General features: G+C 42.7%; 2 protein-coding genes across 9 annotated transcripts in view; one reads left to right on the forward strand and one right to left on the reverse strand.

Annotated features, from left to right (window-relative positions):
- On the reverse strand, nt 1-14,761 carry CRLF3 (cytokine receptor like factor 3). The gene is made up of 8 exons (XM_040530849.1): nt 14,540-14,761; nt 12,390-12,597; nt 10,225-10,312; nt 9,581-9,758; nt 7,873-8,095; nt 7,046-7,178; nt 3,472-3,584; nt 1-3,165 (listed from the first exon to the last, which is right to left on the reverse strand). Exons 1-8 carry the CDS (start codon nt 14,660-14,662, stop codon nt 2,912-2,914), a joined length of 1,320 nt encoding a protein of 439 aa, XP_040386783.1. The 5' UTR covers nt 14,663-14,761; the 3' UTR covers nt 1-2,911.
- The window catches only part of ATAD5 (ATPase family AAA domain containing 5), a 21,018-nt gene continuing 12,029 nt past the window's right edge, over nt 13,794-22,782 (forward strand). For 4 of the 8 annotated variants that reach the window (XM_040530805.1, XM_040530808.1, XM_040530810.1 and 1 more), the window contains exons 1-10: nt 13,795-13,983; nt 15,949-17,729; nt 18,044-18,131; nt 18,638-18,802; nt 19,316-19,454; nt 19,975-20,059; nt 20,465-20,646; nt 21,473-21,630; nt 21,967-22,120; nt 22,371-22,664. In XM_040530805.1, coding sequence (XP_040386739.1) covers nt 13,909-13,983; nt 15,949-17,729; nt 18,044-18,131; nt 18,638-18,802; nt 19,316-19,454; nt 19,975-20,059; nt 20,465-20,646; nt 21,473-21,630; nt 21,967-22,120; nt 22,371-22,664 — 3,121 coding nt within the window. In that variant the 5' untranslated portion in view covers nt 13,795-13,908. Of the gene's footprint in view, nt 13,984-14,959; nt 15,184-15,948; nt 17,730-18,043; nt 18,132-18,637; nt 18,803-19,315; nt 19,455-19,974; nt 20,060-20,464; nt 20,647-21,472; nt 21,631-21,966; nt 22,121-22,370; nt 22,665-22,782 lie in introns of those variants that run through there. The other 4 variants (XM_040530806.1, XM_040530809.1, XM_040530807.1 and 1 more) reach the window with 2 other exon arrangements.

A 22,782-nucleotide genomic window follows, 5' to 3' on the forward strand; every position in this document is an offset into this window, starting at 1 on the left:
TGTGGGATAAAACTTTATTAAAAAATTCAAATTTCACTTGACACAAATGTCTTAGTTTTGAGGTAAGAGAATGTACTAGCTTCAGAAAACAACTTTCAGGATTTCATAGGCAGTTAACACTCTTAGAGCCTTGCAAGGCTCCAATAGCTAGAGGTGAAAAACTGTAAAGGATGTGCCAAGTCATCTATCTAGCTGAACACTGCTGTGAAAGAACAGAACTTAACCCTTTTTTTAATCCAAGCCTATATTGGTTCTTTGGATACCTTGTTATTTTCTTACTCAGGTCTTGCCCTGAGATTCTTCACCCCTCCCAGGTTTGAGATGTGCCACTCTTAAGAGGTGGTTGTACAGTACCTAATTTGTGATCTGGGCAGCTAGTCTTATGTTCAGTTAAAAATACAAAATTGGCAAGCTGGCCCTGTTCAAGATGCAGCTTAAAAACTTAAGTCAGAAGAACCATTTAGTCTATTGTCATCCTCAGCTCTCAAGGGGAACAGTAGGGGCCTCCTGGGGAGCCCTTCACAGTCATCTTAAGCTGCTTTCTATGTATATTCTGAACAAACTGACAAGGCATTACCATCTCTGGAAGTACCTGAATTCAAGACTTAAATTTCACGATCTATTATGCTGGTAAATATCCTGCAGAATCAAGTCTGACTAGAGCCTCTGAAAGCAGGTGAAAAGGTACCTGAGCTGCTTATTCCTCAGAAATGTAGATATTCACTATTTTAATTTCCATACAGTAAAAGTACTGAGTTACAACTAGTACCTGACACCTGAAGTCTTACTAGTAAAACTACCAGCACTACTAGTTGGAGCAAGATTCAAGTTGGCTGCTGGCTGGAATGACAGCCTGATCCCCTAGACACGACTGATATGGTTTGATCATCTACTCGACTTTCACAGCTACAGCAAAAGAACCATGTTTAAGATATGGCAGCTGGGATACAGCACAATTGACAATACTCATCACAATAATTCAAAGGAACGCTGGATGTATAGGATATGCTAAAAGTGAAACAGTTAAACTGAGAATACTGCAGCTGTTTCCTTGCTAGCACAGAAGAATAATAAACCTGCGGGTGTCCAGTCTTCCTTGCTTCATGTTTTATAGTAAATTCTAATTAATTCTATATGTTCTTTCAATCCCTCTGAAACTTCTCATTTTTTTTTTTCTTGTAAATGGTAATAAGATCAGCTGTCATTCTCTTCTGAAATTCATGTACCCCTACTACCAATGCTTGGGGTAAAATGCAGGCAGGACAACTACTATTTTTGTACTGACATTTTGAATATGGGGGGTATTAATACAATGCAATTAAACTTCTTATGCTAGCATAAAGGGATAATACAGGATGTTGAAACTGATGAAAAAGGACAGGATGATTGTCTAGGTTTTATTAAAAAAACAATTTGCCCCTCTAACATGTTAAAATGTATGGTTTTTTTAATTGAACTTGATGTAAGGAAAGCCTTTTTTAAGGTCCTCAGTGAGCATTACTTTAAAGTACTCTTTAAATGCAGTAGTACTGCAGTTTCATCTTTTGACCAGGAGTAGTCTCTATGTGACAAGCTTATTATGAATCTTATTTGTCTCTTAAGGGGAATACTGGTAACTTTATGTGAATTTTACATTAATGCATAGTCATTTTTTATCCCATCGTACTACAGTGAGGAGAGAGCTAATGTAGCACCACCCTCTGCTCCACTTTAACTGCCACAGATTAAATCTGTGCCAGCGGTGTCTGCCTTAAGCCCTTCTTCATTACCTCCTAAGCTGCACCTCCAGCTGCAGTCCCAGCTTGCTCGGACAGCACGCCACCACGTGTGGCCTCAGCTGGCTCTAGTGCCTGTAGCAGTGGCCTCAGCTGGCTCTAGTGCCTGTAGCAGCATGTGGGGAGGCTTTGCATTCCCGTGCAATAGTGCAAGCGGACAGCTGGGATTTCTAGGAGTCCCGTGCAGCAGAACAGCACCTCACTGTCACTGTTGCTGGGACAGCAGAAAGTTGCCTCTGCATTTTAAGGGGGCTCTGTGAGGAATCATGGCTGCCATCTGCATGTCATACTTGAGCACTACACCACCCAGACTTGCTCTGACATCAGCTACAAAGTAAAATATAACTAGAAAAGACATTCAGACCAGAGAAGGATAACTGTCTGACTGTAGGCATTGGTCTAACGTGAGACAAGTGTCAGTATTAAGTTGAGGATGTAAGCACCACCCTGCAACTACTCTAGAAAATGTATTCCAAGTAACAATACAGAAAACAGTTCAAGAAATACATGGAAGTAAGGCACTTACATAAAACCGAGTCACTTAACAGACTAGGTACATATCTGAACAAACACCACGGCTCAGACATCCTTGTTTTGAGGCAAATGAACAGTACCGTGCATGGAAGAAACTGTGGTTGCATGCAGAACCCACTATCCATTCATATTATTAAGGCAGCATTGTGTACAAGAAAGCATAGCAATGCATCGCTGCTCTAAATACTTTGCTCTTTTTATGAGTGGTATAAATAAAGCTTTGGTCCATTACCTCCAACCCCCTAAAGTTTATAGGCTTATTTCACAGAACAGCAGCATTAAGCGAAGTTAATTTCATACAATAAGCGTACCCTGAGACTAGAGTACAACAAAATACTGACAAAATCAAGTCTGGAGGAAAAAAAAAAGGGTAAAGTCTTATGGACTTGCTTAAATTAATGTCTACACCAATGCCTGTTTAGCTTTTTCCAGAGTAAAAAATCCAATGTTTCACAACTACGTTTTTGAAATGAATCCAGTAAGAAGTACAATATAGCGGAGTTCAAGTAGTAAAAAGATTGTTGATATCAAACAGCTGGAAATCCAGGTTTTAACATTACACAGTATAGCAAGAACAAGAATCCCTTCACTCACATGAGCTGCTAAAACACCAGAACTTTCCAGCCTGGGTATGAAAACGAACATCCGAAATACAAAGAGACACAGCATTGATCCAGTACCCAGTCAAAGACCACTTCCCTGTTGTTAGAGCTAATGGTTACTCTAAGCTTGAAGTTTCCTCCCTCATTGCTGGAAGGTCCTAACTGCACAACTTCCATGTCAAATGTCACAGTTGATCCAGAAGTAACAGCAGGCAGTTGGTTTGTCATCTCTTTCCCATTTACAAATACTGCCCCTGAAACAGTCAAGGTATCAAACATTATTTCTCATTTTCTGTACGTACCAACATGCAATACTGTCTGTGTTTTGCAGGCAAGTAGAAATGAAAGGCAATCCTGTCACATTGCTTTTTGTCACATCAAACAGGTTGCAGTAACTGCATGCAGGAGATCATGATCTCACCAAAGATGATAACTGCATGAGCAGAGTACACGCAACGTGGGTGAAGTTGCTTGTGTATTATCCAGGGATAAAAAGGACTAGGGACTGCGGTATTTGGGGAAAAAAAAAATCACATTCTTCAGTTATGTGATTGACTCACCATTTGTGCTAATACACACAGCCTTGTCCCGCTGCAAAGAATCGTAGCCATTCTGCTGCTCCACACACACTCCTAGGCTGTCTCGTCTGTCTGGCTGTCCCACAGTTTCAATTCTACCAAGCAAAAAGTCAGGTCAAACCCTGGATCTTTACACAAAAGCATACAACGAAATCCCCAGTAACAATGAAATCCTGTCATATAAAACTTCTGCACTGTGCTCCAGGGCTTTCACCAAATTCATTGGGCTCTTGCAGCTGAGCAAGGGTGCTTCTGTATTTGGGTCTTTTCTCATGTACACTGCCTTTTCTGAAAGGTGCTAAACCATAGTTTTGGGAGAGCCTGAGTGACTCAGGAAACTCAGCTGGTCTTTTCTAGGAAGTAAAGCGATGGTTATTTTCTTTACAGTTTAATAGAGGGAGAAGCACTGATCCTTAGTTGTTGTCAAACAACAGAAAACCCCAAGCAAAAGCTTTTAAGAACTGAAAATTAAACTGGGCAGTAGACTGGCACTCAATGAGTTAACTCTGTCAAGACAAACAGGGAAGATAAAATTGGAACCATGTTTTACTGCTGCACTCTGTTAGCTTTTTCAGTCTCCTGAGAATATCACTAAGATAGCAAGAGCCTTGTGCTGTAAAGCAAAACAAAATTAAAAAGTTAAAATATCAAAGAAATTTTAATTTGGAAATGATCTACAATGCTTTCCCAAAACAACTTTAAATGAGAATTTGAATTAATTTTGGTACCCTAATCTAGATTTTAAACTCTGAGTTACTGGTGAAGTTTTATAAACAGCTATCTGAAGGGCAAAGCCTTTGTACACAAGGTAATGTTAATTCATTCCATCCCTAGTTAAGGGAGCTTTTCTTAAGATTTCTGTCAGTACAAACACTTACTTCCAACCCACAAATGACAAAAAAAAAAAAAAGCATAGTTAGAGACCCATTAAAAAGTAAGAACTCTATCCTATCAATCTGCACCCACACTTACTCATTTTTGTACACCCTTTTCTGCAGAGTACTGTGAAAGTAACCTGGATCAGCAGCAGCAGGAAGAAAAAACAATATCACAAGCAGCAGGACAGCAAGTACTGTGAGGTAGGAGCAATGGTACCCCCAGACTGGGATCGTTTACACAGGAGCCAGTCTAGGACCAACTGAACTATTTAGGTTCAGCTCTCTCAGTGAATCCAGGCTGAGGCCATGTTTCGCATCATGCACTTCTGTATTCATCACATCCAGGCTTTCCAGCATCACTACACCACCATCCTTAACCCCTTAGAGAGCTAGCACCAAGCAGGAAAGACCCAGACCTTCCTTACACCATAAAGGGGAAGCACAACACGACTACTCAAGACAAGGGCCAACCACAGTTCTCCAGTGGCCTTCCCTCCCTCTCATGGGAAAGGAGGCCAGGGTATGGCATAGATCACCATTCCTCTCCTTACCTGGTTTTGTTTTTTCAGTGATAAATAAATAGCCAGCTCAAGAACAGTACAGAGCATCACTACACAATCTCCTAAGCTTTGCTTTACTGGACCGATTTTTCCTACCACATTAACAAAGTTTTCCAGCCTTTATGATCTCTAAGGACTCAAAATTTGGTTACATGGTAGGAACAATGCTCAGTGGAACACCATTCAAATCCCTTCTCACTGCTTCCAGTGCTGCAGAGCAAATGACTTTGTCCCAGTCACTGCATATGCGCACTGAAACAGTTCAACCACCACCAGTTTCCATTTGTCTCAGAGCACAGAGAAGTAAATCTATGGGTGATCACACATGCTTCCTTTTAATAGCTGTAAGTAGAGTTGTGGTGGGCTCCTGACAGTCAGTCCGATCTTCACACTGCCTCTGCTGGATGTCCTCAAACCAGCACCTTGCCCAGACTGGCTGTGGCTCCCTACTGCAAGCGGAAACTTCAGAGACAGCTGCAGAGCTGGTCCCTGGGGAGAAACGTCACCTTCCCATGGGCAGCTCCCTGAAGGCTGCAGAGAAACAGGATGAGTCTTGACTTAAAGCAATGCTCTTTTCCTCCAACTTGTCCAAATGCCTTACCTCAGAGGATAACTAAAGCAGTCTATCTTTTAAAAACAGATACAAAGCATTGCATTTATTACAGCTTCACTTTTCACTGATGAGATATTCCGGTGTCCTGAATGCACTGGAAGAATACAAAGCTGCTTCACAAACATCTGTAACGTGAACCTCGCTTACTTGGTTTGCTCTAAAACCCACTTATCCCCTTGTGAATATACTTTTGTTTCAACAGATGGAGAAACCAAGCACCAAATATTACATCTCACAGCTCAGCAAAATCTTACACACACTGAAACAGGAAGCTACTCTCGAACCTTGGAAAAGGAACACAACCGATTTGTGAGGCTGTCTTCAATCTTAACATTCATGTCATTACAGTTCTCAAGGACACGTGCTTGTTACTGCTCTGCCATCCTGAAACAATCTCATCTTGGAGAGAAGTCCACATTACTAAACTGTAAAGATTTTCATGTGTTACCAATAGAAAAAGATAAAAGGATGTTGGTCTGAAACAGAACCAAGGGAAACCTCAAAGTTCTGCCTTTAATTTCACAGACACTTCTGAGCCAAAAGATGTTATATCTAGCAACAGATTTCAAATGAAAGCTGTGGGTCTTTTTATCCTATCCCAGACAGGGCAACTGAATACATCCTCATGCTACAACCATCTCAAGTCAAGATAATTTATCAGGAAGGGAGAAATGACACACCACGTTACAAAAAGTATCATGCACAACGACCTTAAATTGTCTTTGGGGGTTGCCTACTGTACAGCAAGTAGTTTTATTTAACCAAAAGAAAGATGGAATAAAGCTTCAGAGTCTCTGAGGTCTGTAACTACAGCTGACAAACCCATAAGGAAGTTCCTCACACCCAGTTAAACAGCATCATCTCGGGAAAATGACTACAGGCAGCAGAGCTGCCAAAGTTTTTAATTACATTCTGTATCAAATGAAAAGCTTGAATTTCAGAAGATATCTTTTCCAATCAAGACCTTCTAATGCCAGGAGTCTGCTGAGCAATAATTATCTCAGAGGTTAAAGACACTGGTGCCAGACTGTCAACCTTATCTGTCCTGAAAAAACATGTTTTCCCATCCAAAGTCATCAAAATGTGGATAGTCTGGGAAGAAAAGAACCCACTGGCCCAAAGCTAAAAAGACTTGATGGAAAGTCTCCACTGACTTCTGGCCAGCCAGTAAGAGATGCTACAAAACAACAGAAAGCTCAGTGTTCCACAGATTTGCTCACCATGGGCCATATTTCACCTTCCCTCAGGAGTTCACTCTAGTCTGTTCTAGATAGGTGCAGGTCCTACAAAAACATCAGGTGTTCTTCTAGAGCTGGGAAGCAGAAGTAATGAGAAAGAAGTTCAGACTTCACACAGACATGCTACCTTAATTAGGTCTGAGCTAATACAGAATTCAAACATGTATCATGACTCGGGTTTACATACAATTAAGATATAACAGACAAGAGAAGGAATTTTGGTTCACAGTAGATGCACCAGACAAAAGCTATCCAGAAAGTACTTGCCTGAATGTTAACGTTTGCCCACAGAAATAAGTAGGAGCTTTGGAGTAGAGCACACCGCATGACTGAGAATCATTTCGAAGTGCTATGTTTCTTCGACTGCTCAAGCTATAACCCTCCAAACCAGTTGTCCATTCTTCAAAGAAAAAAAAATAGAAGCATGAACTTCAATTAGACTAGTTACGGTCTGTGCAAAACAAAGTCAGTGGCAACGTCCACTCAGTTTACCTCATATGAAGCTTAAGCTATGTAAAGAACAGGGGCTGGTTTTGCCTTCTTCTGATGGAGAGATTTCTCATTCAAATCCTTTACAATCACATACTACATTTCCCAGCTCACAGGGTTCGCCAGAAGTTTACTCTATGCTGCAATCCCTGTGAAGCCATCTTGCAGGCAAAAGAAAACCTTTGTGACCCACTGCATTTACAAAATTGAAAGTGAAGATCAAACTGAGGTTTTCTCTCTCAATACAAGCTAACTTGTCATGTGACTGCAGGTCATCAAATTTTTTTTAGGTAGGGTTGAGAGACAAGGGGGAAAAATCTTGACTTCTGGCCTGCAAGCACTGTCTCAGAGATGGTTTCCAAGGCTAAGCACTAAGCTGCCTGCTGGAACAGCTCACTGCCTCTCGTGCTACCAAGCTGAAATCCAAGTTCAGCGAAGAACTTCTAGGATGAAAGAACAGATAGTTCATCATACATCACACCGATATCATAGGTAAGGAAACCCCACCACTACACAAAAAGCAGATCCATTCAGCTATGGACCTTCAGGAGCACTGCACTGATGACAGGGAATTAAGATGAAGACGAACAGCAAGGAAACAGTACCATGGGGCACTAGCGTGGTGCGGCCGATCTGAGGAACGCTCCACGGACTCCACTCTTGCCGTCCATCTCCTCGGGCACAGACTCTGAACTGGTAATCGACATTAGGATCAATATGCAGTACTATGAACTCTGTCTCTGAGCCAACATACACATCTTCAAAGTGATTGGCAGTGCTCTTACGATATTGCAGTCTGTAATCTTGTGGTACGAAGTCATCGTCCACCTAGAGAAACATGTATTACATTAATATGTAATTAATGTGTGACCCTGCTCTTTTTTGCCTTCCACCCCTGAAGCAGCACACATTAGGGTCGTATTGCAGGCTGTCAGCAGAGGCAATTCAGGGTCACAAGGTATTAAAGAGCAGAAAGCATGCCTTATAGAAAATAAGATCAGTCTCCAAAACAACTAATAAAAAAAGAATTTGATCACAGCTTAGAAGTAGCTACAGAAGAAACACTTAACGCAGAGCTTATCAGTCTAGCAGAGACATAACAAGATCCTTAAGCAAAAGCTGAAGACAAATTTGGAGACAAAATTCAGTGCCAACTTTTAACAGCAAGAAGAGTTCACAGTTATCCTTCATAAACCGTTCCAGGGAACAACTTCCAGTTCTTTGATATCTCTAAGTCAAGAGTGTTTCTTTTTCCCCCACAAAAGCTCCACTATCACTCAAACATGACCAAATTCAGGAACTCCTTATAACACAGAAAAATCAGACTACATGTTACAATAGTGCCTATGCTTTCACACTCTGAATCTACATACTTCACAAGGTAAGGTGACGAATGGCTGCCTGTTGCTAGAAAAACAAAAGTTTGTTTCGTGCTGCCAAGGAGCGTAGAGCTGTCCAACAATGACTAAACCACATCAGAACATAGCAATGGTTTACTCAAAAATAGTTCCTGTATATCAAAGAGAGACTACTTGAGTAGCTAATGCCAATATTAAAGTATTTTCTCTTTCTATCCACTCTACTTCCCTAAGAACACAAATGTGTTTAGGTGTAGAAGCCTAACAGAACAGGTTCAGCCTCCTCTGGATGATAATCCTGGGTCTGCTAAAGTGTCTTCAAACCAAACCAAAGCATCACCCCAGCAATGAGGTTCAGTCTCCACAATAGCACTTAGCTGTTGCTGCCATACAAAAGCAGTGCACGATTCCACAGCGCAAATGGCTTCGTGTGAATCACATCTGTCAAACACACAGGAATCTTTGGTCTTGTTTGTACAACAGCAGCACAGGTGGATTACTCTCTGCTATTTGTTTAGTGGGAAGAGTAGGTGGAGGAGGCACTGCCTGCTTGTCCAGCATCTGACACTTGTTTAAGCATGGGGAGGAGGGGCGGCAGTGGTTCCAGCTGTTCCTCCCGACTTTTCCACAGACAGGGAAGGAGACTGCGCGGCAGAGGTGCACTTGTGCATTGGCCCTTTCTGCCTGCACATGGAGGCAGGGCACGCAGCAAGAGTCTGAGGCAGAAGTGTCACCATCAGGCACACGCAAGCCTCAGCACCAACCACAACATCACCAGATTACCTTGCCTTTAAATGAGGCCGTTACCATAAAAATCTCTTCTGAAGTTTCTAACAACACACTGGAGTGCACTATTCCTTGAAGGCAGCAGAGGATCCAGAATGAAAGGAGCTTTTTCAATTTCTTTCAAGAAAGCCAAAGTCTGAATGATTTTCAGCCAGGATATTTTACCTACCTTACACCATCGGACTAAAATACCTCCAGGCTTCTCAACAAATTCCTCTAACTGTACAGGTGGGCGAGATGCTACAGTTCCATGTCTGAATATTTCATTTTTCAGTATGGTAAGAAGGCAGTCATCCAGCTGGGCAGATAAACAAGGCACATCAACCAAGGAGGGCACTTCTGGTAAGCTGAGAAAGGAGAGTTTGCTGTAATGAAAGAGGCCAGCCTCTACAAATCCATGTTTTGCCCATACACTTGAATCTGTACAAACTTTGCAAAGAGCGAACAGCTGCAGAAATTGGCACGTGCATTTCAAACTTAAAAGGCTCAGAAAACACCCAGCGTTTCAGCCCTAACCAAACTGTCTGTTTCTCAGTAAATACTCTGTAACACAGGCTGTTCCACAGGGAGGAGTTTCACCATTGACAAATAGACAGCCGGTATTTCTACAGAACATATGCAGGTTGAAAACTACTCCATTCTACAACTGCCAAACCCCAAAAAAGCCTATGAAACAACCAGGAGAGTAACAGCTCAGATAAATCTCTTAAAGGAATGGAAGACAGGACTTCTGTTTCAAAGGAGAAAAGATCCCCACGGAGGAGCAGCACATGTGCCACTGCCTCTGACCACCTCAGTGTGACGGTATCTTACCTATCTAGCTGAATATGTAAAGCTTTTTTTGTAAAGTTGCAAAGTTTTTCATTCTGTTGTCCCACATCTTCACGGACTGCACTCTCTCCTGGAATCAAATGGTAGAAATATTACTAATGAGAAAATGTCCAAGTAAGGCATTCTTTGCTTCAAAGAATAACCAGTTCTGACACGAACAGCCAATTAAACATGAAGCATTCTCAGCACTTTTGCTCAACTCTTAGCTAGAAAATAAAATTATAGTTAACAACATAAAGCCTATCTAGCAACTTCTGAAGCTCTCAGACTTCCCGTAGACACATCCATAGCATGTAATAATTTGCCTCAGGTCTCAAGCAGTAGCAGAACTAGGGTTGGATGCCAGAAATCCTTTTCTCCATCTGCTTTAAAGGAAAAAAAAAAAGCAAAGCACCTTCACTGAGCAGAAAATCAAAAAGCAGAAGCTTAAAAGCAAAAAATGATTTCAACCATTGCTCTGTTTGCTACAATATAAATGGTCAGTATTGTCATAATGAATGAAGTAATCCATGAATTAAAGCCTGGAGATAAACAGAAATCTTTTCATAAGCTTTCCATATAAAGTCGTGTCCCACACTTCAGCTTACAGGGATGTATGCTCCATCTATCTGATGACTTTATGGTAATTTACAACATAAGCAAGCTCAGTTCTTTTCCAAATGGAGAATTACAAACATTACAAATCTCTAATGAAAAGCATACGTCATAATTGGCAACAATAGATTTAATAAGCATGGAGGCTTAACTCCTCTCTGACTCATGCAATCCCGGCTCACTTTAACGACACGACTGAGCAGTGCCTGTGTGCGTGTGCTGAGAGAACAGCGACCCGTGGGATGGGAAATGCGCAGCTAGTCAGATCCTCAGGAGATCTGACAGAAACTTGTAGAGAACACAGGCGATCTTTGTCACCACCCTGTGATTCAGTAACTTGAGATGTAAAATAAAAACAAGGTGATTATCAGCTGTCCCAGGGTTGTGGTGCTAGAATTAAACCAATAAATTAATCCTTAAATATTGTCGCTATTCCTGTGAGCAGGAGGCGCAGTGGTACCAAACCAGCACGTTTTTTAAGCACTAAGCTCACAGCTGAATGCAAGCTGGTACATTTCCTACCCAAGGGAGGCTGCTCAATACCCTTTAGTTCACAGAACTGAGATCATGTTGAAAGAAAGTTAAAGTTGAGACATGAGAACAATGCAAGGAAACTGCCAACACAGTCATGGCTCAGACATGCTCCCAGTAGGTTCTCCAGTGTGGGGAAAACAGTCAAGAGTGACATTCCTTTCTGTCTAGGTATTTAGCATCAGTAGGGTACAAACTTAGAAGAGAATATATTAGTTCAGGTTGGAAGGGGCTTTCAAAGAACATCTCATCTAACTGCTGACAGGGACTGAGAGTGCTATTCCATGTACCAATTTTTGTCAAATCTTTTGGAGAAGCCTCTTCCACACAGCGGCCAGTCCATTCCTCATGTTCCCCCCTACTGGGAATGTGATCACACTTAAAGGGAAAAAACAGTGGTTATTTCAGCTGCTATTCTATTAAGCTACAAGTAACTTTCTGCAAGTCCAAAATGTTAGGACAGATGTTTGCTCTCTCAGTCTGCAGAGTATGTCACTTTTCAAGACAGATACATTCAAATTTTAAATGATTTTATCCTGTAATGAGAACTATTGGTCCACAACAGATGAAGTTCATCCTTACAGAAGACAGACATTAAGGCTTATTCACACCTGAAATTCTACTGGACTCAGTTGCTAACTTAGTAAGACCAGAGACATTTTGTTATCACAGTACCCGAGATGTATTTTATTTCAAGGTAGCCTGATAAACTCATTCTAGAGTGGTGGAGTGCAGGACACCCCTGCAGCAAGGCACATTTCCAAAAGCAGATACTCCCAGTCCTTAAGAGAGGGCTACACTGACACACGTACATCCTAGGATTGGAATGAAATACTAAAGCACAAGGTAAAATCGATCAGCTCCTCAGTCTACCCAACTCTTAATCTCTTCTTAACGCTTCATTTGAGAGGAGTCCAAAATGAGCCAAATATGCCGATCCTAACAGGAGCATTTGAGAAAAGACTTTGAAAAGAGACACACTGGAAGGCAGAACTAAGGCTGAGTATTGGGTCCTGCCTTACCTTCCTGGAGCAGATCATCAGCAGTGCTGACTCCGTGCTCTATTAGCTTCTGGCATTCGTCCAGCGGTTTGATGCTCTCTTGTTCTATAGCATCCACTTCCTGCAGCAGTGACATCAGTCGCTCATCCAACAGCTTCTTTAGGGTCCCTTTTAAATCATTAAAATGTTGCTCAAGTACATCTCTGGTCAGCGTTGCACTTTCTCTGATCTAAATTCAGGTGACAGGAAAGAAGGATTCAGGATAAAGGCAACGACCAGTCACGTCTTTTATTGTTCTGAACCACCTCATCTGCACCTGCAGGTGAAGAGCTGCATGTGAAGTCAGCTTTAAAAAAAAAGACCACAGGCAGCTAACAAACAAGCTAGCGTAGTCGTTTAGAGTACACCTACAGCAGGGAAGGAGGCAAAGAAACTAGCTTGGACCAGGGGAAGGGCAGATTAGGTCAGCAAATCAAGATAACTTCTGAGGCTTGAGCTGAATACAAATTGGGTTACTTGTACTTCAATTGAAGAATTTTTCTTGTCAGAACAGTCAGAATGCTTTGTAGGTCCTCCTGCCCTGCCACCCCTCACAACTGTTGGGATCCTATTCAAACACCACTCTGCCATCATACACAGGCAATCCTCAGTGGAAAGACAAGACAGCAGACTTTCAGAAGTCTATATAAAAACCCCTTTTCCAGACCACATCCCTTCACTAGATTTTTAAGATCCTACTAAAGCTGCTTTTTTTCGATCTTTTCCAAATAGCCACTTTTGAATTTGTCTGTGCTCAGGGTTACAGCATGGGGTGAACAGCAAATCTCATCGGATTCTGGAGGAGCCAGGCCACAGAAGGCTCTACCAGTGTTCATAAAATACTGGCACTCACTGAATCTGACCTCTAAGGAAGAAAATGCATTTGAAAACCCTTGAACTAACGCTGCAAAAGTCAGAGGCACAAAAGTTGTTCATAGGAAGATGTTTAAGTTACACACATGAGGAAATGCTGCAACATGCATGCTGCCTTACACGTAATTTCTAGATCTTTAGAACTACACACAACCAACACAGGAAGTTCTCTGGTTAGGTAAAACAAATTTCCTCTTCAAGTAATATTCACGAACCTCTACAGCTGCCGCACAGCTCGGTTTCCCTTCTCTTGCTATTTCAATGCTTCAGAAAAAAGGAAGTGTTCGGCTTTGTGCAGGGGTGGGGTGGAGGAAGGCCGAGCAGCCACTTCTCTAAGCCCTCTACCTCCATTACGTGCGGATACAAATCGAACAAGGCTCGGGGCTGAGCAGGGGAGGAAATACAAGGTCCTGAACATGCAGCGAAACAAAGCTCTGGGAAATCACGTCCTATTGGTCCGAAAGGAGAGGACACAGTGTAAGTGACCCGAAGTGCTTTTCCTGTCACCTGCGCCCACCGGTCCCCAAGCAACGAAACTTCTGCTACCTGAGCCCCAGCCTAAGGCACTCAGCGCTTCGGGACTGGGGGAACCCTTGCGTGGGTGTCGCGTGGCTGGTTCTCTGTGGGCATGGTGAGAGAGAGCAGAAACAGACACAGACGGGCGGCCGCAGCCACTGCAGCAAGGCAAACAGGTTTGGTGTCGGTACGTGTGGGGTTAGCAAGCGACACCCTGAGACTGCAGCGCCTGGGCTACGGACAGGCACAGACAGTCTGGGCACACACAAACAGCCCGGGCACACGCAGCCCGTCTCGCTGAGGAGCTCCCACCACAACGGCTCTGAGAGCAGCTAACAGGGCACGGCGCCCGCCCCCCGCCCCGGGCAGCGGGCACCCACCCGGCGGATTTCCAGCGGGTTTCCGCGTGCTGGGCCCGGCTCCAGAGCAGCGCCCGGTCACGGCGGGAGCGCCCCCTTCCCCCGTCCCGTTCCCCCGTCCCGTCCCGCTACCCCTCGGCTCCCTCAGCGGGGCGCTGCCGGCAGGGCCCCGTGGTGCCGGGGGGGCTCCGCAGGAGCCGGGCCCCCGGGCGCTGCCCCCGTCCCGCCGGGCACCTCGGGAGCAACGGGGGTCCTGCCCGCTCCCTCCCACGGCCGGCCCCGGTACCGGCGGGCACGGCCCGGCCCAGCCCAGCCCAGCACGGCTCGGCTCGGCTCGGCACCGCTCGGCCCGGCCCGGCCCCTCCGCCCCCGGGCGCCCCGCACCTGCTGCCGCGCCTGCTGCAGCCCCCCCAGGCGGTGCCGCAGCTCCCGGCGGTAGCTCCGCGCCGCCTCGATGCTCTCCCGAGCCTCCTGCAAGAGGAGCCGCGCCTCGGCCTCGGCCTCCATCGGCGGCCGCGGCGGGCAGGGGCGGGGCGGGGCGGGGGCGGGGCCTCCCAGGAGGGGCGGGGCCTCCGCGGAGGGGCGCGGCCTCCCCGGAGGGCGCCGTGCCCTGAGGGGCGGGGCGCGGCGCGGAGCCAAGGGCCGCCGGGGACGGGAGGGGGCGTGGCCGCGGCGCCGACCGTTGGAGCGGGCTCTGGGAGGGGAGAGGGGGCGCGGCCTCCCTCCCGCCACGTGACCGCGCCGGGCCCACGTGAGGGCGGCTAGCGGGCGGCGGTTGGCGGCCGGGCGGGGTCACGTGGGGCGGGGCGGCACCGCCCCCTCCGCGCGGGTCGCTCCGAAGCGCGGCCCGCCCGCCCGCGCGCTTTTCTGCCCGCCCGGCCCCGGCGGCCGCCATCGGCCCGGCCCCGCCGCCCCATGGCAACGGCGCGCGCCTGAGGCCCGGCCCCGAGGGGGCTCCGCGCCCCGCCATGGTGGGCAGGCTGGCCCTGGCCGCCGCCTCGCTCCCCGACAAGGACGGCGACGTGCAGGTGGGCTGGGGGCGGGCGGCCCCGCGCGGCTGGGCCCGGCCGGGGGAGGCGGGGAGCCGCGGCCGGGGGCTGCTGGGGGCTGCTGGGGGCTGACAGCCCCGCTCTGCTCCGCTCCCCCCGCGCCTCTGTGAGGGGTCCCTGAGGGGGCTGCCGCTGTCACCCGGGAGGGGGCTCCGGTACGGGGGTGTCCGGCCCTGAGCGCTGCGGGGCTCCCCGCTGTGTGCCCTGCCAGCCCCGCCCGGCGCAGGGACCTGGGCAACTCGGGAGCTGCAGCCTTAACAGACTGTTAACTTTAGCCTTGTGAGGTGTCTGTAAAGCACTTTGGAAGACCCTCTGGTCGCTTGCAGTTTCGGGGGCCCTCAATGTAAGGTGCCTTCCAGGATGAGGTCTGTTGCCTGGGAGCTGGTGGTGTCACCGTCCCTGGGGTGTTGAAGGAAAGGCTGGACGTGGTGCCTGGGGACATGGCTCAGTGGTGACATTATGGTAGGGAATGGTTGGAGCAGCTGCTCGTGAAGGTCTCGTCCAACCTTAATGATTTTATGATCTCTTTGATGTAGCAACTTCTGTATTTCAAGCTGGAATGGCTTTTGAAAACAGAGATATAGTTGATGTGCACACAGTCGTAGGGGGCTGATATGAGTTCTTTGTCCTCCAAAAAAGTTCTAGTATCACAAATGCATGCTGCAGTTTCTGTACTGCTTTATGTAATCTTACAGCATCTTAGCTTGTAAAAACTAAGATCAATATTAAACTTTTTTTTTGTAGCCATGCAAGAAACGGCGAGAGGAAGATGCTTCTGTCAAAACAATCACAAGATACTTCTCACCGTTAGCAAAAACAGGGGATAAAGTGTTGTCACCGCCAAAACCTAACAATATACTGGATTATTTTAAAAAGACATGTGTAACTGAGAAAGCTGTAGCTGGAGAAAATAAAGCACAGTTTGATGGTGATGATAAAGACTGCAAATCACATCATAAACCACCTTCAAAGCTGAAGAGGAAAAGGAAGAGAGTTAATTTAAATAACAAACTGAGAGAGATGAAAGAACCTGAGAATGAAGGCGCAATAGAAATTAATTGCGATGACAGCAGAGAAACAACAGAGCTAAAACAAGATAGTAATGATTTCATTGCTACCTGTACTTTAGTTGACCAAAACCGTGTAGGAGAATCAGCTGAAGATAATACACAAGGTGAGAACTTCTCAGATGCAGACATCTACGGAAAAAGTGTGAAGAAATGTGGTTCTGAAATAAATGCAGTAAAAAACAGGATAAGAAAATCAAGGAAAAGGAAGCACAAAGTATATGTGGATTTGTCTGAAAGCTTTTCATTTGAAAACCAGCTGAATGAAGAGTGTAAAAAGGAAACTAAAGATAACAAAATGATACCTCCTGAAATAGGGGAGTGTGATGCTATTACTATTAGTGACTCGAGCTTTGACGCAGATACAGATAAGGCATTGCAGGTAAATAGTAGTACAATAACAGTGTCATTTGAGGATTTCTTGAGGAGTCAAGGAGAACATAATGTAGATCATGCTGAAGAAGGCACAAAGCCAATACTGGATAATTCTGTTACAGCAACTGAAATGGACAAAAGTGGTAGTACTAGCGACCCTGAAAAGTGTGAGGAATCTCAACAGGTACCACTTAGAACAGTAACTGTCCTTGCACAAGTTCATTCCATTCCCCCCAAATTAGCTCCTTTACATAGGGAGCAAAAAGGTTCTATGAAAATAGCTTCCATTTTTTTGAAGCAGAAAGGATGTATAAGAGAAAAAGAAAGTAGCCCACCCCTTTTGGAGAGTGAACAAACTGAACACGTTACTCAGAAAAGAAAATCTAATGTAGTCATTGAGGAAGAGGAATTGGAGTTAGCTGTACTAGAGACTACAGGATCAGATCCTTTGAAGACAAAATCTGCTCTGGAAGAGAGGCATCAGTTTATGAAAGCATTCAGACAACCAACATCAGATGTAATAAAAAGTGGAGTTAAAAAGGCACCTGGAAAACCAAAACAAGTAACTGGAAAATCTTCAAAAGACAAAAAAGGATCCGAAGGTGACATTGGTTCAAATAAGGGATTAGAAAGCGGAGTACCAGAAGACTGTGTGGATAAACATATGCATTCTCGTCCTGGAAACCATAGAACTAAAACCAAAAGACCTAAAAAGTTTCAGAAAAATGGAAACAGAAGAAGGAAGGCCTTGGAAGCTAAGGAAAAATGTGTCTTAAATACTAGTGATTACAATGAAGAAAAGGATTCAGGAGCTAATCTTCAAACAAAGGAAAATAACTTGAATGTAAGAATTTCATCAAGTCCAAAAGTTAACAAGTTGAGGAGGAGTCTAAGACAGAAGAAAGTTGACACATACAAAACTGTTACACCTAAAAAAAACAGAATTAGAAATACCTTTTCTGAAGATGAAAGTGTCTGTCCTTTACAGACTTCCACACCAAAAACTAGCAAGCAATCCTTGAAAAGGAACATGTATAAGGCTGAGGTGATTACAGTGCCCTCTGATGCAAACAGTCCAATAAGGTAAACATTTTAGAATATATTCTGGCTTTTTGTGCTTCATTTTGTTTTCACAAGTATTGTAAGAGAGAGACAATTATAAATTCACTGGAATGCAGCTCCATGAATGCTGACTGTGTTGGCTAATAATACAGAAGAACCAAAGTTGACTGTAAATGTGCTGTAGTGAAGACCTAGGGGGCGGGAGGGCACTAGCTATTGGGGGTTTGCTTATGTTTGCACCACTGCATTTCTAAAGTCTTTTGAAACTGAGGTTTTAGAGTAACATTCCTTTCATTAAAAAGTCATAACTGCACATAATGCTTTTCCCTAATTAGAATGAGGTTTACGCGGATCAATGCAACTCTGAAATCGAATAAAGGTGAAGCAATGAAAAATGAAGAGTTAAACTCCAAAAATATAAAGGTAATGTATGTAACAGTTTGTGTTTCAGTAGTTTGTCATTTACTACATGCATATAATTGTTAACATTCAGTATTGTATAATAGTCTAGTGTAATGAAGTATGACAGTTCTTAGAAGCCCAGTGGAAAGAGAATATCACTGATTTACTGCTTTTCATAACTGAACAGAGAAATTTGAGAAAACAGTATGCTCGTGTTCTGCAGGCTTTCAAGATGGGACTTACTGTTTTGGGCACAGCAGAACAGCTTATGCTTAAGAAAATCACTGCCTGTATTTCACTTGTTCTGTAGACAAATTGGAGGGTCCCCTTGTAGGGCTCCCTTTTGAAAAGTATTTATATCCTCTTAGTTTATTCCTCCTTTCCATTCTTTCACTTTCGTACTGTTACAAATTTTGATTAGAAATCACGTGCTTTTGAGTGTGAAAGATAATATTATGTGAAATACCTTAATAAAGGTATTGCTATTAATTGCTAGATATTCTGATTATTTTGCACTTTCTTAATAGATAAGCTCTACTTCTAAAAATATATCCAAAGCAAAACAGCTGGTTGAGAAAGCAAAAGCTATACGGCATAATAGATCAAAGGTCAATGAAGACTTAACGACTCCTGTGAGGCGCTCATCTCGACAGCAAGCTCTTCTTGAAAAGAAACAATTACAAGCAAACGAAGTAAGCCTCTATGCTTTGTAGTGGGGGAAAATATTCTCAAGTTCTTATGACTCATGTAAGCATCAAAAATGTTTCTTGCAGATGTTTCTTTTAAAGTATCAAATAAGGTAGATAGTGATAAAATAGTCCAGTGGATGTGAAATAAGTAATGTGACTGCCAGACTTGGACTGGAAAGCTCATCCTAATGCAGTTCTATAAAATGCACCAGATAGGCACGCTTAAGAAATGACTGCCTCTCTTACCTAACGGACAGCAAGGTGTCTGTTTCAGGGGTGTATGTTGCAGACATCTAAACTTAGATCAGAGTAATTCTGGCCTTTGTTTATATATTGGGCATCTTATTCTATACACTGCTTCTGTGTAAGTAACACAAAATTACTGTATAATCTACAAATGGTATTTAGTAATTTCTAAGCTCTGAGTTTCTTCACTTTCCTCAGTACCAATCAGTAAATTGTATCCTTAATGAAGAAAAACTGTTTCCTTTATTAATTTGTCTGCTTTCCATCTAGAAATCAGCAATAACTATACATTCAAGCATGAGTAATGCCACTACTACAATGCAGAATGTGAAGCAAAAGAATCTTCGGAGCTTAAATGATGTCTTGGGGAAAAAGTCTAAAAATATGAAGGCTTCTAAGAACTCAAATGGTAATTGGGTTTTACTAAATGTGTTTTATGACATTTATTGACTGTTTTTCGCTTTATTTTATAAATCTGTCTTTGTAGTACTTTCAACTTTTGTTTTGATTTATATAATCTTCCAATATACGCTTCTAATTTTATGACATAAGTAACCTCTGCACCATTCACTCACAGGCACTGCTTTGTCTTTTTTTTTTCTTCCCTTCCAGGGAAGATTACAGTTATTTGAAAACCTAGTGTGATATAACTGCCAATAGCATACCATGCTTTGTCTTCTACAATTCTCAGGATTTTTTTAATATAGTGATAAAATAACTAGAAATATAACTATAACGAATTGTGTTAAAATACTAATCTTTTCCTTTACTCATCTTTTTCCATAAGAAAAAGGAGTTTTTATGTTATTAATTTGAATATACAGATAGTAAACATGGAAGCAAAGTTACAATCGAGACATGATGAGAGAAATAGACTTGTACGTCAGTGCTAACCTAATAATGATTTTTTGCTGTTGTTTTTTCTAAAGGAAAACTGGGATATCCATCTTCATTCCTAGGCAAAAATACTCAAAAATCTGCAGATGAACCAATTGTGATTTTTGATGAAAGCAGGTCAGTTTTCAAAATTGCAGTTGTTTAAGAACCAAAATATATTTCAAGGTGACCCTAACACTTTCTCATTCTACAAATTTAAATGCTTATTGATATGTGATGTAATAAGTGCAATTTTATTGAGAGTTGGTTCCTGAGCCATTGTTGAACCATTTTAGATGGCTGAAAATGTAGTTGATGATTGACGTAAAACATCCTAAATAGCATTCAAAAATAAAAATATCAAGAGATTAAATTTAGCGTTAGAGATTTTTAATAACAAAATTCAAAATTTCACTTACTGCATTTAAATCAATTTTAGCAGTTCTTCCAGGCTGCATAAATTCATGTATAGAAGTGAATGTGATTGAGCCTGAGATATCAGGTAGTCCTAATGATTTTCTTTCATTTTAATTTTCATTAAAGCCAAGATGCATCGGAAAATTCTCAAGATGATGATCAGTTCAGATCAAAACGTGAATTCTTGATGAGTGGTTTGCCAGAATTACTGAAAAGACAGATCGCAAAGAAAGCGGCAGCAACAGAAGCATATTCTCTTGCAAGTTCATGTTTTAAGACTGTTGTCCATGTACAGCAGAAGGATGACTGTAAGCTTTCTGTTCAGTTACTGATAAATGTATTTGACTTCAAGTAAATCTTTGGGCAATCTATTCAGAAAAGAAAAAAGAGCTTACTGTTATGACTGGAATAGTTAACAGTTCCTTCTTTTGCGTTGCAATAAGAAAAAAACTTACACGCTTCCAAGTCAGATGCTTAATACACAATTTTCAAGTTAAACTGATGCAAAAGTAATGTATACGTTTATGGGTAGAGATACAATATTCTTAATGTTCAATCATACAAATTAGTCTTTTAAGTTCTAATTTTGAGAATAAAAATAATGTTGGACTGAATGGGCCAGAAGGCATTTCCTTCTGACAAAGACAATGCTTCTCAAAAGATCAGCTTTTTTTTTTTTTTTTTTTTTTTTTGCTGCTAAGTGAGGGAGTGTGCTACAGTGTTCTTCTGAAAGGGCGTGACAGAAAACCAGAAGGCAGAATAAACATTTAACAGTTCATATTTGCAAACAAACCAACTAACAAACAAGATCCTTAAGAGTGCATCGGTCCTACAGAGACCTGGTGAAGGCAAAGGCTGTTATTCAGAGTAAGCAGAGGCTGGGACCAATGTACTGGAGAAACGTATGCAAAAAATGTGCAAATTTGTTCTGCTTGCAGGAGGTAGAATGAGCAAAGATAAGAAGCTGATGCAGTGTAAATTAAATAAGCTTGGCTTTGATATGAGCAAACGCTCTTCCACCTATAGCTTTCTTTATTACTGTGGGATGGTTTTGTCTGTGGTGTATCTCTGTTTTGTTACTATGTTTCTTTTTATGCTTTTTTGTTGTTTTCATTTGTTTGTTTTCTTTTGCAGGTCATCCAATGTGGAAATTGAAATCACCATTGTGTCCTCTATTAACTAAGTTAAGGAAACTGAGTACTGAGGTCACTAATGTCACAAAAAACACCATCTCACTTGGTGAATTTTCCACTGTGAGATCAGAACTGACCAGAAACTGTTCTGCACCTGTGGTGAGTATTTAAAAATGAAGGGTCTTATTACAAGAAAAATGAAAAGAAAATTGAAATTTGTTGCTACTTGGTAGGACATATGTTGGGAAAAGAACAACAACTAACACAAGTACAGTTTGAATCTGTATCAGTCCTGGAGGTTTGTTTGTTTATTTTCTTTTGTGGATGTGTGCACGTGCACTTTACCTCTAATGTGTTGTAATGCTAGGCGATTCTCAAGGCTTTCTGTTAATCTCAGGCCTTTAAAGGCAGCTACTGATCTCATCTTAAATTATGCAAAATTGTAACTGTTATTCTGTGTAGTATTTTCAAGTGGCTTTTTATTTTGTATTGCAGTTTTCTGGTCACCGATCAGTTTTTCCCGATGCAGTCAGGAAAGGTTTACTAGATGAGATCGTGTCTTCTAACTCTCAATTTCCCGTGAGAAAATACCTTTATGCATTTCTGAGAAGACAAACGGAGCGATTGCTTTTTGAGAACAGTACACAAGGTTAGTAATCTACATAGGAAAAATAAAATATATAAACACACATAAGAAGGCAAGCTGAAATTTCCAGAAATATTACAATAAATGAATGTTCTTGGAAGAAAACTGGTCCCCACATTTTAGGTTATTTTTGACCAATTTCTTCAAATATGGCTTGAACAAATGTACAGCTATAACGGACAGAACTTGATATTTTAAAGAGATTTTTTCTTTTCTGGGTGCTGTTGTTTGGCTGTGTTTCTTTCCTTCATAGAAAGCAGAGATGGTGCTTCAAATTCTGAGGTAAATCAGAAACATTCTGACAACTGGAAGGAAACTAAGAGGAAAAGGAAAGAAACAGAAGACCATAAATCAAAAAGGAGAAAACAAGTTGAGGGTACAGAGAGTGAATTAAAATCCAGAGTTTCCAGGAACCTTACTGCTCCTGTATCTGGAGGAAAACAAGCAGATGCAGCACAAGCAATGCATTTTGGGAAAAACAAGAACCAGAAACCAGATGTTATGATAGAAGACAATGAATATTTATCAGAGCCAAATGCACTTTCAGGTAAATCTGTACTTCCTGTCTGGTTTTCACTCTTTGCATTCAGGGAATATATGTCAGCTTTCCATTGTGATGAAAAAATCCTGTCTTGTCTCAATATTCTACTAGACTTGAGCAATGG

Source organism: Cygnus olor, chromosome 18 (genome assembly GCF_009769625.2).
Source record: "Cygnus olor isolate bCygOlo1 chromosome 18, bCygOlo1.pri.v2, whole genome shotgun sequence".
NCBI lineage: Eukaryota > Metazoa > Chordata > Aves > Anseriformes > Anatidae > Cygnus > Cygnus olor.